Source organism: Ornithodoros turicata, chromosome 8 (assembly GCF_037126465.1).
Source record: "Ornithodoros turicata isolate Travis chromosome 8, ASM3712646v1, whole genome shotgun sequence".
Lineage (NCBI taxonomy): Eukaryota > Metazoa > Arthropoda > Arachnida > Ixodida > Argasidae > Ornithodoros > Ornithodoros turicata.
Window position 1 is genome coordinate 32,045,534 of NC_088208.1, and position 16,593 is coordinate 32,062,126.

The 16,593-nt window shown below is 46.2% G+C and overlaps 2 protein-coding genes across 3 annotated transcripts in view; both read left to right on the top strand.

Annotated features, from left to right (window-relative positions):
* Positions 1-33: 33 nt before the first annotated feature.
* Positions 34-8,642, top strand: LOC135367023 (RISC-loading complex subunit TARBP2-like). 2 transcript variants are annotated; one of them, XM_064600078.1, is made up of 10 exons: positions 34-181; positions 391-438; positions 885-1,011; positions 1,842-2,024; positions 2,099-2,286; positions 3,062-3,159; positions 3,258-3,383; positions 3,889-4,003; positions 4,984-5,189; positions 6,223-8,642. In XM_064600078.1, the coding sequence occupies exons 1-9, from the start codon at positions 169-171 to the stop codon at positions 5,118-5,120; spliced, it is 1,035 nt and encodes a 344-aa protein (XP_064456148.1). In that variant the 5' UTR covers positions 34-168; the 3' UTR covers positions 5,121-5,189; positions 6,223-8,642. The 2 variants fall into 2 exon arrangements, with proteins under 2 accessions (XP_064456148.1, XP_064456147.1); XM_064600077.1 differs by having other exon boundaries at positions 35-181; positions 3,829-4,003.
* Positions 8,643-11,388: 2,746 nt separating this feature from the next.
* LOC135367029 (plasma membrane ascorbate-dependent reductase CYBRD1-like) overlaps positions 11,389-16,593 on the top strand; it is a 57,545-nt gene continuing 52,340 nt past the window's right edge. Inside the window, exon 1 of the mRNA XM_064600091.1 lies at positions 11,389-11,554. Coding sequence (XP_064456161.1) covers positions 11,544-11,554 — 11 coding nt within the window. The 5' untranslated portion in view covers positions 11,389-11,543. The remainder of the gene's footprint in view (positions 11,555-16,593) is intronic.

Sequence of the window (16,593 nt, forward strand, 5' to 3'; positions counted from 1 at the left end):
GATGCTGATCGGCTTATCCGCGTGCGGAGAAAAGCGCGAAAAGAGGGCGCTTCAGTCCGTCCGGCTTCTCTGCGCGTCCGTTGAGGAGTTTGGTCCTTGGCTTTGTCGTCTCGCACGTGTTTATTTTATCACATTGCGGTGTACAGTTCACTGGAAACAAAGGAAAGCATGGATTCTCAAGGTAAACAGCTCGAAAAGGATTCCTATGCTGCACAATCATTGGAACGTGATACTGCTCTGCTTTGGCCTCACTGTCGTTCTGCCGCTTTGCGGCCCACCGGCTCTAATGTTATTGAAACTCATTATGTATGTGCTAATTCGCATAGTGTGCTAAGCACCAAAACCACATTTTTATCGAGACATGACTAAATCATTCCTTCTATTTGGCAGGTGCAGACATGTTCACGTTGAGTAGCCTGCTGCAAGCTGCTGATACAGGTAAGCTGAACATTACAAATGAAAGCCTTGTGATAGAAAGTATTTGCATGCCTACGTAGTTATGAGAAGCTGCTTGTAAGTTCCGGTTTCTCTAGCTCAGTTAAATTCCTTAAAATGTACGAGGCAGCGCGCGAAACTTTGGAAGCGCTGTCGAGGCCATGGTCTTTTCGTTGTAGCGCCACATTTATGGCTGCTGCACCACTTGTAGTAGTTATTAAAATTTGAAAAATGAAACACACAGCTTTGACTCTTTCAGACGGTAGCTCTGCATAAATGTATTCATATATCAACCAATCGAGCTCAGAGATACCCCGTCTGAATCATCTATGCGAGTATGATAAGCGCTTCAAGTTTGTTAATACATATGCAACCAGTAGCAATAGCAGCTGGGAGTGATATATACGCTTCCAGAAACTACAAAGTATTCCTTCCAATTTCCTTTGCAGGATCTGCAGCGAATCAGAAAACTCCGATTAGTGTTCTGCAGGAACTGTGTGCACGCAGTTGCCTCACCCCAGAGTACAAGCTCCTCTCCGTAGAGGGAGCTGTCCATGCTCCTACATTTATGTACAGGTATGTTTTGCAATACTTAACAGTAGTGATGTCACCTTTTTGCGAACCTCGGGATCACAGTTTAACCCGCTGGTTCACCAAGTTCGACCAAGTTTCAAATTCCCAGTGAAATTTGCCAAGATTCGCAAATGTTCGCAGACTTGGCATTTCTGATGGAAAGTTAAAGATGCCTTCATGGAGCTTTTAAAATTCAAAATATCTGTTTGCATCTGCATCTGTTCAAGAATAGTTTTAAAATCAATGTTTGTTATGACACACAGGAAAACAGAAACGTTGCTGTGTGTGGCAGAGTCTTTGTGTCTTGCCACTAGTGCACGTTAGGTGGCTCACATAGTTTTTTGGGGTGGGGGATCTCCAAACCACCCTGCTAGCACAAGCTCAAATAATCATATAGCACACAGGAAGGCATAGAGCATCGTAGTCCAAACATAGCACAAATACACGAAGTGTCTTCGAGTCGTAAAACATATGCTTCTGCTTACGGCAAGGAGGCAGATACACAAGCGCAATGAAGTCGAACCTCAGTGTAATTTTTCGACTTTTTCCAAAGGCAAGTTACAACTTCAAATTTTTACAAATTCGATCTTCACGAGGGTTGTGACATCACTAATTAACACAATAGAATACCTACCACATCTGTAATTAAAATCGCCTAAGGCTTTAAAATCTCTTTGTAAGGTATTAAACTTTTGCATGTGTCCACGAAAGATTTGTGGCTTTTGGCATTACCAACTGATTCATGCAGCATTTTAACCTAACGCCTTGTCTACAAGCGACTGTACACAATGGCATTTCATTTACGTCGTTCCTTTTTTTTCGCTCCCTGGCAGAGTGCAGGTTGGAGACGCGGTGGCTAATGCCACGGGCCAGAGCAAGAAGAAGGCGAAACATGCTGCAGCCAGGGCCCTGCTGGAAAAGCTGCTGGCAGACGACGGACCGTTCAGCAAATTCAGGGCATCTGTTTTGGAGGGCCTGCCTGCCATGGATGCAGCAGACCCTGTCAAGGGCTCCCCGTGGGTGGAACATTTTATTACTGATACGATTATGGAGTGCTGCTGGTGCTACATGCAGCTGTACCTTTTCGCAGAGACGCATCAAAAAACGTTGCTTCGACCGAGGAAGACGGTATACCCGGCAACCCTGTGGGAGAGCTCCAGGAGCGTTGCATGAAAGAGCGCTGGCGTCCCCCTTATTATGAAACTGTTGCAGAAGAGGGCTTGCCTCATGAGCGTACTTTTGCGATATCGTGTCTCGTGAATAACTTCAATGAAATTGGTGAGTGTTGCGTGGAAATGCACGGTTGAAGGACGCCTTTCACTTGGGCTGACACCACCAAAAGCGGCGTATCAATAGACATGACACTTTTTGCTACTCAAAAGTGCTTTTATAAATTTGTGTTCTTTCACTTGATTGTATTTACATTTTAAGGTGTTGAAACCATATTTTGTAATGCACTAGCACATGTGGTGATCTTTTTCCACAACTCTTGTTGCGCTCACTATAACTGGTCTTAACTTTATAACGTTCTGGATACGCTGATGTGCCCCATTTCCAGCTATTGAAAGAGAAGATGTAAACGTGGTAATCAGGGTCTTGTTTGAAAGCGCTCGACAATAATGCACAAGATTGGAAACAGAAAATGAATAGAGCCTGAAGTTTTAGGGTTTAACCCGATTCTTCCCCGAATTTGCACCCCGAATTAAAGGCTGCCCCTTTAGGGTGAAACCCGATTTTTACCCAGCAAATTGCCCTCACTGAATTGTCTGTAGCAATGCACACTAGCTTGTATAGTAGGAAACACAAATTACATCACTGTTTGTAAAAAACCAGTGCAGTTCGTTGGAGTAATAGAGCCAGATTTCTCCCTCAATTTAACATATTGGAAGCTTTTCGACCCGAATTCACGTGAATTTAGAGCACATTTTTATTCCCCCGATTTTTACCTCCCGAATTTGGAAAAAAATATTTCCGGAAAACTTCAGGCTCTAAAAATGAATGTACTTTGACTCTGACGGTGTAATTGCAAACCCTCTGTTGGTACCAATTGCAGGCATGGGCAAATCAAAGCGTTTGGCTAAGCGTCAGGCTGCCCACAAGATGATCCAGCTCCTCGATACCATTCACAATGGAGAACTCAATGGTGATGATGTATGTATGGGCATTTTACCTTGTGTACGTTAAATGTTCCCAAAGGAGGGTACTGCTGCATTGATAATCTTCGATCATTGGTGATAACATTCCAACAGCAGCCCGAGAAGGTCGGCAATGACACGTCCCTTGCTGGTGGAGGTGGCTTGCTGCGGGAGGCCAAGTGTTACATGGGACTCAAGGAGCAGAACATCAACACCCTGACACCACGACACAGCCAGCAGGTGTGCGAACACTCTTGCATAATGTTTAGAGCCTGAAGTTTTTAGGCGTTTACCCGATTCTTCCCCGAATTTGCACCCCGAATTGAAGGTTCACCCTTTAGGGTGAAACCCGATTTTTACCCGGCAAATTCTCCTCACTGGGATGTCTGTAGGAATGCATTAACTTGCTTTTTTTGGCAGCAAACGCTGTTGCATCGCCGTTTGTACCAAACCACTACAGTTTGAGCAACTGAGCCCGATTTCTCCCCGAATTTAGCGTACCGGCAGCTTTTTCACCCGAATTCGCATGAATTTAGTGCACGCGTTTATTTACCCGATTTTTACCCCCCGGGTTTAGAAAAAAAATATTTCCCGAAAACTTCAGGCTCTAATAACGTTGTACCTGCTTTGTAGAGTGGGAACTTATAAAATGGGGGCCCCGTATTAAAGTTGTGTGAGTTATCAGGTAGGACAATGGCTCCGTCAGCTGCAGAATTCAGACGGCGTAGTCCTGCGTTCCCTCCAGGTGCAGCAGCCACTGACAACTGCAGGGATGGACTACGTGGGACTCCTCAAGGAAATATCGGAGGAGCAAACTTTTGAGGTTACTTATGTTCCCCTCGAAGAACTAAGCACTGAGGGTAAGCATCTGCTGTTACTCTTGCTGTTTGAGGAACAGTTTATCAATAATGTTAATTCTCCTCAACAATTGAACCTCTGTATGCAATAAGGGGGATAAGTCGACTTATCCCCTTTTTACTATTTTTGCTGCAACGACATCTACATACCAGTATGTACCTGCCAAAAAAAACTTTAGGACCGTATTGCAATTTATTGGCCCACCAGGGTAAGAAACGGGAAATGTATGTGTGTCAGTGTGACGGACAATCGTATCAGGCCCCCTTTTCTTGGTTTGGGATTTTTCGACGTATCCCCTTATTGCATACAGAAGTTCAGTTAGAGCCCTTGTTAACGTGGAAGTGATAAAAACTGGGTGAAAAGTTCTAGATAAGCAAAATTCTGAAATTGCCAATGTAATGATCATACACAATGAAATGTATTAATTTCTGCAAACTTACTCTTGCAATGGAACCAGAAATGTGCAAGGTGCCTAAATCACTTGGTGTTGGAAAAAAGCTGCAGTAAATGTGTGCTGGATGCTAACTTTTGCCCCAGTGTCGATGCTTTACACTGCTTGAGCTGTGTGATCTTCGTAATGATCCGGGCCTTCTAGCTCTGAGAAGGCTCCCAGAAACGGATAGTAAAATGAAATGGCACCTGACACCGTGGGGAAAACATTATCGGTCGAAAATGACAAGCATGTGACTCTCGCGAGACACGTGCCGGTATGCCCATGGTAACTCAGGGGACAGCAAAAAAAAATTAGCAGGAAAGGTATTTTCGTTAAAAACAATGTCCATTATTGGACCTATAGGGCTCCAGCGGGACCGCAAAAAAATTTGCTGTAGTGGTATTTTCGTTAAAAAGGATGTCCATTATTGGACCTATAAGGCTCCAGCGGGACCGCAAAAAAATTTGCTGTAGTGGTATTTTCGTTAAAAAGGTGTTCGCTATAAAGAAGTTTGACTGTACAAACAAACTTTTGTTTCTTCCTCTGCAGGGAAGCACTGCTGTTTGGTGCAGCTGACTGCAATGCCCTTAGCAGTGTGCCTCGGTGAGGGCCCCAACCCTGAGCGAGCCAAGCAGTACGCTGCTCGGGCAGCCTTGGAGTACCTCAAGATAATGACCAAAAAGTGAGCAGGGCAAGGTACCTCGCCCACCAGTATGCTGGACAACTGGATTGAACAGAGGAGTTCTGCACTGCAGGTAAGCTCTTTCGCACGCATTCCTTAGTACTTTGCTGCTCGATCGTCTGCAAAGAAAGGTCTTGGGCACCTGTTTAATATGTGGTTGGGAACTCTTGTGTGTGTGTCAGCAATGGACGAGTTCAGAAAATCCCAGTGCTCTTTGCACACGCATTGCATCCTGGGTGCTCGCTGAGCGGGGGAACGAAGAATAATCCTGCACGTTTCGCTTTCGCTGACCTTGACACGTCGTGGACAATGGACCGGTAGGGAAGAAATCGGAACAGTTTGGAGGCCACCCGTTTCTTTCATATTAGTAAATTCCCACAGTTCAAAGCGATGCTAAGCACTCTGGGATTTTCTGAACTCGTCTATTGCAGGGGTATCACTCTACTTGAAAGAGCAGTGTGTTCTGTTATGCTTATCGTATACAGTCGCGGACCAATGGATATTCCATCTCTTGATGGTCTCCAAAAATTGTGACTTTCCAAGTTTTTGGAACAAACTCATGGCACTGTCAAAAGCCCGATAGAGCCAATGTATTTCTGCTTCCAATATTTGGGGCAGTGTTCCAGACAGACTGCTCGATTTTTCGTACTCATTTCGCTCCGAGCATGCCTATTTTTCCAGGCGTTTCGTCTTCATACAGCCAGAACAGGTACACTACAGCGCGTTTTCGGACTGCGCCACAAAGGAAACCGTGATGACCTTGTGAATGCGTAGACGTCAAGTGAATATGATCAGACGTGGACAACAATGCCCAATTCTGCATGGAACTAAGGGTCGATTCACACGATGCAACTTTAGCTGTGCACCACCTGGTTGCGCAACCCAAGTTGCACAGCCGATCGCTCCATGTTCATATCCCACTCCACAAGCTCTACTTGTTGTACTGCTGGTCGTAATGTACTAATATAGATAAAGATAAAACTGCGATAAAACGATAATGACCACTGAAAGGTGTCACGTTCAGCGGCCTCGCTTTCCGCTGACACGTGAAAGCCTTTTTAGTCCCAGGGGAGATCTCAAGCAAATGTCTCTTTTTCTCTTTTCAGGAAACCCTAGCATTTTGATGTTCAAGGTACCTCATTCTAAACACTACCCCCTTCTCTAGTCAGAAGGCAGAATATGAGGCCTCGGCTGTTCCTTCCCCTGGGTTCACCCTTGACCTTGATCTGACCTGCACTTTCCTCCAAAGGAGGAGACACCAACTAAGACCAACCTTTTTATTTATTCAGCCTAACTGCGCAATGGTGGGCAGCTAACGGCCTGACCTTCCTGTTTTAGGTCCGGCCATGAAATGCAAAGATATGCCGCCTTTGTCTTTCATTTTGAGCCATTTACAAAGCATAATTATACTATATACCTCCGTCATTCTAATTCCATTTGTATGTCTCCACCGAAAGCATTTGTAGTCACCCAGTAATCGAGCACAGGTTGAAATATATCGCATTCTCCTTGTATATTGGGCCCTTGTGTTTTTGGGTTGTACGTTTTTTTCAAGATCAGGTTTTTATTTCGGGAGCCGTAAAATGGGGCAGAATTGGGTGATGTGTTGTGAAACAACAGATTTCGGGGTGGAAAATGTAAAAACGAGAAAAAGTGCGAAGTAAGAAAAACTGCGAAGTATTTAGCATTCTCCAGTGCCTGTGCGGGACGCATAATCTGCAGCTCAGCGAGTTAGGTTCTCAGGGCGGGTTTTGGGTGTTACCTAAAGCACAAGGCTCTCTGCATATTAAGTTAAAACGAACGGCAAGACTAATACATCCCGTCGAATCTTCCAAGTTAAGCTTTTCTCATGCATATATAACGTTCCTCAGTGCCATAATTCCGCTTACATGTACTCGGCCTCCTGACCGTCTAGCATTATTCTCTCGCGTACGCCTGCCGTTATTCTTTGACGTCACTAATCTACGGAAAGGGCAACTAGTGTACAACTTTTGTGAATACAGCGGGTAAATAAGTAAAAATGCTGGTTTGAGTTGGCGCCTTTCCCACTGAGCGGCCTGCCTCTGCGTTTGTTCCTAAAAAATTTGGGCATTGTTCTTTTTTTTATTTTTTATGTGAGGTTTTGTTTACTCCTAGACATACGCACAGTAGTATACCCTTCTTTCTGAAGTCCTATTCATGCGACTGATCATTGTAGACGTGTTATGTAGTACCAGCCATGAGTTCCCAAGCACTGAACAATACGTAGAGCAAAAAAAAATAGACAACCTTCCACGGTGCTATTGAATTTGGTACAGTGCTGGACAAAAGGTTACGGAACACGCCCCGGCACATTCCTTCCTCGGAGTGACACGCTAGCAGTGTGCGACACCGTACGGACTTGCAAACAGCTGGCTGAGTTATCTATGCACATGTCTGTAAGTTCGTACAGTGCTATACAATCCCATATGGCCTGTACGGTCCCGTACAGTCCCATATGACCCTACGGTGCCCTAGCGGGGCACTCTGAGGAAGGAATGCGCCGGGTCTTGCAAACAGCTGGCCGGGTTACCTAGGCACATGTCTGTAAGTCCGTACGGTGCCGTACAATCCCATATGACCCGTACGGTGCCCTAGCGTATCACTCTGAGGAAGGAACGCGCCGGGACGTGTTCCGTTAACTTTTGTCCAGCACTGTACATTGCTTTTTATATATATATGGGATTACTTCAGGGGCCATACTAGAGGAAATAACCCGTTAATAGTACTCTTACGGTAATTATAGTATGCAGTTTCACTGCAGTTTCAAAAGTATGTGCGGATGACAACGTGCAAGCGTTTGGTCATTCTGTTCTGACCTGGCCTTCAGCTCTCGCTTTCTTGAGTAGTTATAGTAACCTAATACAGAAACTTGACGTTGGTCACACACGTGGGGGAATCCGTACGGCGTTACTGCATTTTGTTCATTGTGATTCGCACGTTGTACGGTGACCCTGCGCTTTTAATTTCAGTAATCAGTGTGTCTGGGAACTTACAAGCGGTACTCGAACCGTAAAGCCATTGCACAATTTGCATAATATGGCTGTGCAGCCGTATCGATATGAGCACAAGTGCTGCTGAAGTTCAAACTTTAATGTGTGTGTGTGCCATGGGGCTCAGCTATGAGCGTGTATTTACCGGAGGCTAGGGCCACTCTTGCATGTTGTAACGGTGAGATAAAGAGCAACGGAGACAAAATTTGCGCTACCAGTGAACTTAGGAGGGGGAACAGCCAGCTAGCAGGATTGTACTCGCATTCCAAAGCAGCAGGATTGAGTACTGCCGATTGTTTGTCCAGGACATGCGGAAAGGCTGCGTTCTTGTCATCGCTTTTCTGTAATGAACAGTGTCCGTCACTTCGGCTAGTACAGTGAGTGATGACTAGTGTTTTAGTTGTAGTTGCGCTGCTTTACCGAGCAGATTGTAGTTTTTTCTTGTCTGTGTGACAGTAAAATTTCCAACGGCTATGCTGGAACTGCAGTGAATCGTTGGAAAGATTTTTCAGTGCTGTTCTTCTCTATGAATTCAATTTTCTGAGTGCTAAAGAGAAAAAGTGTAATGTCGGATTCCTTTTAAATCTTGCGTACTTTGAAGTGCGGCTTGTTTTGTTTGCATTGTGTACGCGTAACTGATCGAGTGGCCAAGAGCTGAATATTCACCAAGTTTTTTGCTACTTCAAGCATAATAGGGCAGAATCTTTCTCCCCTCATACAGGTCCATTTCTCTGATAAATAAATTATGAGCAAAAGAGTGGTGGCAGTTTACGTTTCTGGGTCGCGCTGCACAACATTCGAAATTCGTTGTGTCGGAGCACAGTACAGCTGCAGACATCGTGCAACCAACACCACCTCTCAGTATATCAAAAATGATATGTTGAAAAAAAAAAAAAAAAATTGGTGTGTGTGACGGTGCACATTCAGTGATCGTGACTGGTACCGGTCCCGACAAAATTTTACGGAACATGCGAGCGGTGTATTTTCTTTTCTGTGCGACACCCTAGTGGAAATGGGCTCCTTTACTCATTCAGAGGGGTGAGTGAGTGTGCTGGTAGTGACACACCGCGGTGGTTTCGTTATGGCTTGAACGTGCTTGAGACGTGGTTTGAATTGGTGTCACTGCCGGCATACTCCTCTGAAGAGCGCTTCTGCTTTCCGCTAGGGCGTAGCACCGAGGAGAAAACACACCGCTCGCTTGCTCTGTAAACTTTTGTGTAGCTGTCTAGCCGTAAACTTTTCTCTAGTACTAGCTGTAGCACTACACTGCTTTTATTAGGCTGCATGACGTTTACCGAATGCCCCATTGTTGCTAACCAGTAAGCAAAAGATGCTTCCAGGGTGAATGAATGAGTGGTAACAAACATCCCCCTTTCTAAACCCCCTTTTAAAACTGCTTAATTTTTAACCCCTGTTTTTAATACGCTTCAATCCGTATCCATCCTCTCTCCATCTTTGGTGCGTCCATCTTTGCGTCACTAGCGCGACCAACACTCACTCTCGTGCCGACAAACTACGGACGTGTATTTTCACCGCCAGTCACAACCGCGTCCCCCAGCAAACGGAGAGCTGAGCAGGAGATGAGTGAGCAAACGAGAGTATGAGCATGAGCAAAACTCACTCGTGAGCATGAATGAGCAAAAGAGGAGATGCGCATGAGCAAAAGTCACTCCTGAACATGAGTGAGCAAACGAAGGGATGAGCAAAACTCACTCATGATAATGCTAATTCATGCTCAGTGTGGCGAATTAGAGTCATTAAATAGGGGTACAGAGTATCGCATTCCTTTTCCACGCCGGAGCTGCCGTTCGATGTCCGCGATTGGGCCGACCGTGTCACGTGGTTTCTCCTTCCAAGAACGCGCCGTCCATGTTGAGTCACCTCCATCCGAAACCGGTTTCCTCGGTTGCGAGCTGGTCTCCGGCGGAGAAGGGGGAGATTGACGTCCCGTTGCTAGGCGACGCTGCTGCGCCGGATCTAAGATGGCGGGCTCGCTCGTCGGCGTGGCTCAGTGTCGCTACTCTGCTCCCTATTTAGTGACTCTATGGCGAATGAGCGGAGCATGAGCGAGCTGAAATGATGCTCAAATTGGGTGAACTGAGCATGAGCGAACTTGAGTAGCGCTCACTCACCGTGAACTGAGCTTTCTGATGCCCCCCCCCCCCCCCCCCGTACTTGCGATTCCAGATAAACCTTACTTCCCTCTCCTAACCTCATTTCACCCGCATTTCAACGAGGATCGGAGGCAACGCGGTGCGCGCGAGCGTGAGCACCACAGCGCTCAGCCAGAGACGAGGAAGCCGAGCCGAGGATGAGTGATGAGGGAAGATGAGTGAGCAAACAAAGAGCAAAGCGGGGAGTGAAAGTGAGTGAGAAAGCGGAGAGATGAGCACGGAGTGAGTGCCAGTCAGGAGTGTCGGCCTCTGGCTCCGTGGGTATCTCGGAATATCTTAGATGTAATGTATGCACGTGTAAGTGGCATTGTACCCAACCGAAACACACGAAGCAACCCTTTTCTCGATCCTCCTGTCTGCCGAAAAAAAAAATGAGAGTACCTCACTTCCAAGAAGTGTTTAAATTAAAACACTAAATATTGATTTTTAAAAATATTTGTAAGATATCAAGTTACTCTCAAAAGTACTGAAGATTAGAGTAACCTACGTACATGTCTCATTTGCATGTTACTACTACATACTATCACATCTGCAATCATGGAGATCATCGAGAGGATAGAGAGGTGGCAAGCGAGATCATCCGCAAGTAAAAAAAAAAAAGTGTATGAAGTGTTCTTTGCTTTTTATTTACGAAGAGGTAGCGTAGTATTTTGTGCACCAAATACGTAATCACTGCCACGATTGGTAGGTATGCAATATGTGCCATGCGTAAAAGCGGCGAACGGTATAGTTCGTGCTTCGTTGCCGCTCAATTCGAAATCGAAACTAGACCTTTGTGTCCGTCTCCTCAAGTTGCAGACGACACATTGGGCGCTTGGCAGACGACAAGCCAACAAGTGATTCGTCGACCTCCGGTATTCCGGCCTTCAGCCGTGGCCGCAAGGCGCCCGATTTCGCGCGCACACGATAATAATGCCAGCTAGCAGAAAAGAGGCCCTTACGAAAGCCACACAACCTGCACGACGAGTTCGCCACTGACTGGTGCCTGGTTCTCGCAAGTTTACATTTGGCCCAGAAGCGAAGCTTCCTCCGGCCAATGGGTAAGGCCTGGGTGTCACGTGACGCAGTTCTTGAGGAGAGAACTTGCGCTGGCTGTCGCGGAAGCATCGCGTCGTGCTTGGAAAGTCAAAGCCCGCAGTGTTGCTAGTGCTGTATACTTGTAACGGTGCTGCAGTGAAACATCTGCTGTGACATTTTGTGCTTTCGGATTTCTACTCGGATTTCATCCATCGTGATTCTGTGATGGCTTCGAAGTGAGTACCGTTTGGTTGTTCCGTCGGTGATGTGCGTTCTTCGAGTTTGACGAGCGCCCTGACAAGGAGCGCCGTGCGCTGAGCGATTGGAGCAGCATGGCAGGATTTGTTTAGAGCCGACGAGGAAAGCAGACTACTAAAGTTTCGCGCGCTTGTTTGTTAGTTTTCGGCTTTCGTACTTGTAACGTGCGCGGTTGAATTTTTCGTCCCAACGCTGCCAGAACAACTACATACACAAATGCGACGATAACTTCTGAAAATTTAATCGGTTTGCAGTAAACATGAGATGGAAAAAAACGTAACAGTGAGGCAGCTGTCAACAACTTTCTTTCAACTCATTCTTTTAGTGTCCTGCTGGGCATAAAATAGAGCTTACATCACCAGGTAAAACTAAACATAACTTATAGACAGCAGTGGATGAGTACAGCTTCTCCGAACTACTCTAAAGCTATGTGCGATGCTCAGCTCTATTGCATTGCAGGGTGCTGAAGCATAACGTCACATTTCACGCCTGTTTCAGCATGGACTGACTGACGTTTTTAGGAAATTTGAGCCTTTACTATTTCGTACGACAGATATATGTGTTCCATGCACAGGTCTTCTGAGGGTGGAACGTGTTTGGAGGACCGCGTCATTATTTCTGTTGACTTACAACCCATGGGTTTGCCTAATCTGAAATCTCTGTTTCGTAGTGCTTAGAAGATAAGTAGTCTGTTAACAGTCACGCGCTATAAGGTTAAGTTTATTCTCAAACTGTGGACACACATGTCCAGCATATGTCCTACTGTGCTAATCCAGTATATGACTTTGCAAATGATTATTGCAAAACTTTCATTTTGCAAATGTAACTGTCTACAACAATGTAAACCGTTAGCGTGTCGCAGCGTTAACTAGCAACACAGGTAATAGCCCGAATAAACTCGCGCGAAGTTGACACACTCCAACACAGATTGGTGTCTTGATGTAGGGGTACGTCGTTAGCACCATGCAAATGTAGCACTTCTGACCGGCAGTCAGAAGCTGTGGGTGGGTTCGAGTTCCAATAATGGTGCCTTTGAACCACCGTTCGTCAAGTATACAGTAAAGCCTCGTTATAACGAACTCAGCAGAACTGAGGAAAAGTTCGATATAGGCGACAGTTCGATACATGCGGAAGTGCCACAAAAACACTTGACGTCGAAACGCATCCTTTTGGGAAAGGGTACGTAATTCCGTTCCGTGCGATATAGATTTTCATAATTTAAGGACAGTACAAATCAATTATCCTTGATGTTGTTGCTGCGATGCGCAATGTGACAGCATCTTTCACAAATGCGCTGCTTCAATGATGGGACATGCCTGAAAGAATAGTGAATCCAGAGCGGAAAACTGAAATAAGCACGCAGTGTGGAAGTAGAGCAATCAGCCACTTACGCAACTATCAACTACATGCCTACACATGGGGCATTTTGTAAAATAAAACGCATCTCGCTTCGTCTGTACATAGCAGCGAAGCTCACTAATGAGGACAGAACCTGGATGTATGCAAATATACCATGCACGTCTTACATCGATATATGCTTCCTGTTATGATCGAGCAGATGTTTTTCTTTGTTTGTTTCTTTTTCTTTTCTTTTTTACATTCATGAATCAGCGGAGATTACGCCGTCGGTGTCGCAGTTCATGGGGAAACTGTATACATTGAATACAATTTATGCTGTAATTGAAACCGATATATCACTCCCAGTGCTGAAGAAGACACTAAAGACCAGGACAACCGAGGTACCGAGACATCAGGTATCACGAGGCCCAAGTTTTTTAGAATAAAAAGAGGGATTAGCAATAAATGATCGTGCGAGAGCGGTCAGCGCATTTTGAAGTGATAGAGTGTGTATATAGCGTCGACCACCACGTAGGTCCATCTGTAGCTTTGTAGAACCACGTGCCCAAATATTTACCGCCAACGCTGGCCGTATGAAGCAGACGCGTTTGGCACAATGCCCAAGGATGCAGCCAATTTTATTTAATCAGAACAATCTATATCGTTTTGCGAAAACATGTGAGACAACAGCATCTACTCTTTATCATAACACTAGAAATTTCCATACGCTCTCATACCATGGGGCCAAAGGTACATTTACTTTTAATTTACGTTTACCTTAAAGGAACGATAAATCACGTGCTCCCTTTCACTTGCACGTAACACGTCCTTGATTGGGTTGGATGGTAGCGAGAAAACAAGCTGAGCGTGTTATCAACGGGCTTGATTTGTTCCATAGTCTGCCGCATTTCGCTGGATCCCAAAGAGTCTCGTCTTGGTGCGTAACGATTTGATTATATAGGTAAAGTTTGTTGGTCACTACAACCAGGCGAATTTTGAGCAATAACCCTGGGCACTGAATGGGTGCTGTAGTGTACTGTGGTATAGCACGTGAAAAATACGAGCGTTGCTGACTCCAATTCCTGGTTGCACCAATGTAGGGCAGTCTTGTAGAAGGCTGTCTGGATGGATTACCTGCATTCTTTTCACTGCGTTTATCATTTGGTCTTGATGTTGCTTTCGTGCTAGCTGCTCGGCTTGCGTTTCCGTGCGTGTTCTTGACCATGTCTCCAGGGCTGGCCATGACATCTCTGTTTAACCTATTTGTCCTGCCTTCTCGGACTTTGCTCGAATCGCGGCGCAATTGCTCCCAATGAATTCTTATTATCGCGTATTACGTGATGTGAGCACGTAAGTGTCGGATATCTCTGTGTTTTGCTCCTGGAAATGCGTCCGGGCGAGTGGATTGCCCAACAACAACAACAGCAAAAAAAAAAAAAAAAAAAAGCACCGGCAAGACGGACTGGAGAGCGACTTTTTAGGAGACACCTTCCCGGAAGACTGCTCTGCCGAGAAATAACTTGGCATCTTCAAGGTCACCTGTGGGAAGATAACGCTACACGTTTTCGCCAGGTATGTGACCAGCCTTGAATGGTGGCAACATTGCGGAGAGCCATGGATTAACGGGCGAAGCACGATGGGGTACGTTCTCAGTTTAATATGGTCTTCCTCGAGATTAGACAAGTGTACTCGTACCACGTGATACAAACATCTCTAATGGACTCGGATAACGGAGGTTGAAGGAAAAACCAAACGGGTTCTGCTGTCGCAAGATGTGTCTGGGCAAGACATTCTTGGGGACGATATGAGAGGTACGCGAAATGGTTTGTCTTCTTTTTCCTTCTCAGTCGGTTCTTCTCGTTTAGATAAGTGTAAAAATTCTAATTCCCGCCACGAACTCCTGCCCGCGCGTTCCTCTGTTGTAGACGTCGAGCGCGCACTACCACGTGTAACATAGCATATGGGGAGCATGTCAACCTTGCCCGAATATCTCTCTCTTCCGTGCCATCCCCAAAAGCCATCCATCAAATGAAACGTGATCGGCGTCGAAACGCTCTCAGCGTTCTTGGATACGCTTGAAAGACTCCTGGCGGGACCAGCAAGAAACAAGACATCCTCAATAACGTGCATACGCACGAGAAACATTCCCCAGAATACCTCAGCGGAAGATGCGCAAAACGTCATAGCTTCCTGCTGCGACGTCACCTCTTTTCGTGCTCTTCAGCCGCAAGCTATTCCGTAGCAGACGACAGGACCGATGGTGTCGTCTGCTATTTGCGTTAGACGCGGCGGAACTTCCGCCTCGTGAGTAGCTCCCTCTTTTTTTTTTTTTTTTTGCCGTTTCTTTCACAAGAATATTCCTTGTGGACGACACTTGCATGAACACACGAATACTGCATGAATCAACACGCACCAGATTTTGTTCACTGCTACCATGAACATGTGCGGCCCGAAGGTGACTCACGTCGTGTATCTCTGGATCCTATCACTACACAGGGCGACCCATAGCGGGGCATTTTGATGTTGTGCTCGAGCGAGCGGCGCTTCGTGGAAGACTGCTTTTCTATGGAGATAAGCGAGAGCTGCTGCGCCTCTGAATGTATCCCGAAATGGAAGATGGGGAGGGCGTTTCTGCATCTGGAAATTCGGCTCCTCCTCCCAGTTGGGGGGCCCCTGCTCGAGTGTGGCGGTCTTGTCGCGTCGCCTCAACCGGATCGCACTCTTGTTGCATGAATCGGGTGAATGAATCCTTCCCCGTGCGTCCTTGAAGGGCATCACGCCCTCCATCCTCAGCTGTTGTCAGTATGATATACATTATGTAGGTACCTTAATCGTAATGGTGGGAAATAGCGAGCCTCAAGGTGAAAATGTTGGGAGGGCGCCGTTCGACGTCGCTGCGCCTGTGGACTGTACGATAGCTCTTTATAAGGAAGCGATTACATGGTAGTGCACAAGGACCACGGCATATCCGTACGTACGCAAAAATGCAAAATTGACAAAATCTGCCGCTGTACTCGTGAGCAACTAACGAACCTACTGTCTCTATGGTTATTCCAGCTACGCACGCCTCTAGTAATAGAAGCATACGTCATTCGTAAAACGAACGGTAGCTAAGGCAACTTGGTGGCAGTGTACAAGTTGCTTAGAGATTTCGGTTTACGTTAAAGAACCCTCAGTTTCTTGTCATCTTGCAGTCTTGTTGAAGCACCACTACTGTTTAACCTTCATGTTAACTTTTGTTCAGGCCATCACATTAACCTTGTTCAACCGTCATTAGCCTAATAACGCGCTGATCCTCTGGAAACATCCAGCAACTGCACGTGGAACAGCTGCATCGCGTACAAAACATCACTATAACGAAAGCCCGCTGGTCCACCCATAACGTACAACGGTACACGAAGGCGTCCTTATACACCCTCAACAGTTCAGCCCATAACTTCCGCATGCCATCTTAACTCGTGTCTAGGTCGGCACACTTCAGACACAACTTCAAATACATCAGTGAGCCACTACGCAAATCTGGCAAGGCCGTCAAACGGGACGGGTTCTTGCCACTTGACACGAAGCCCCTCAGCAGCACGTCGCTTGTCCCTCAAATCCGCCGCCGCGTAACCTGCACAAGGCGGGGAAGCCAACTGAGCACGACCGCGCATATGATTTACAGAACAGAACATGCGTT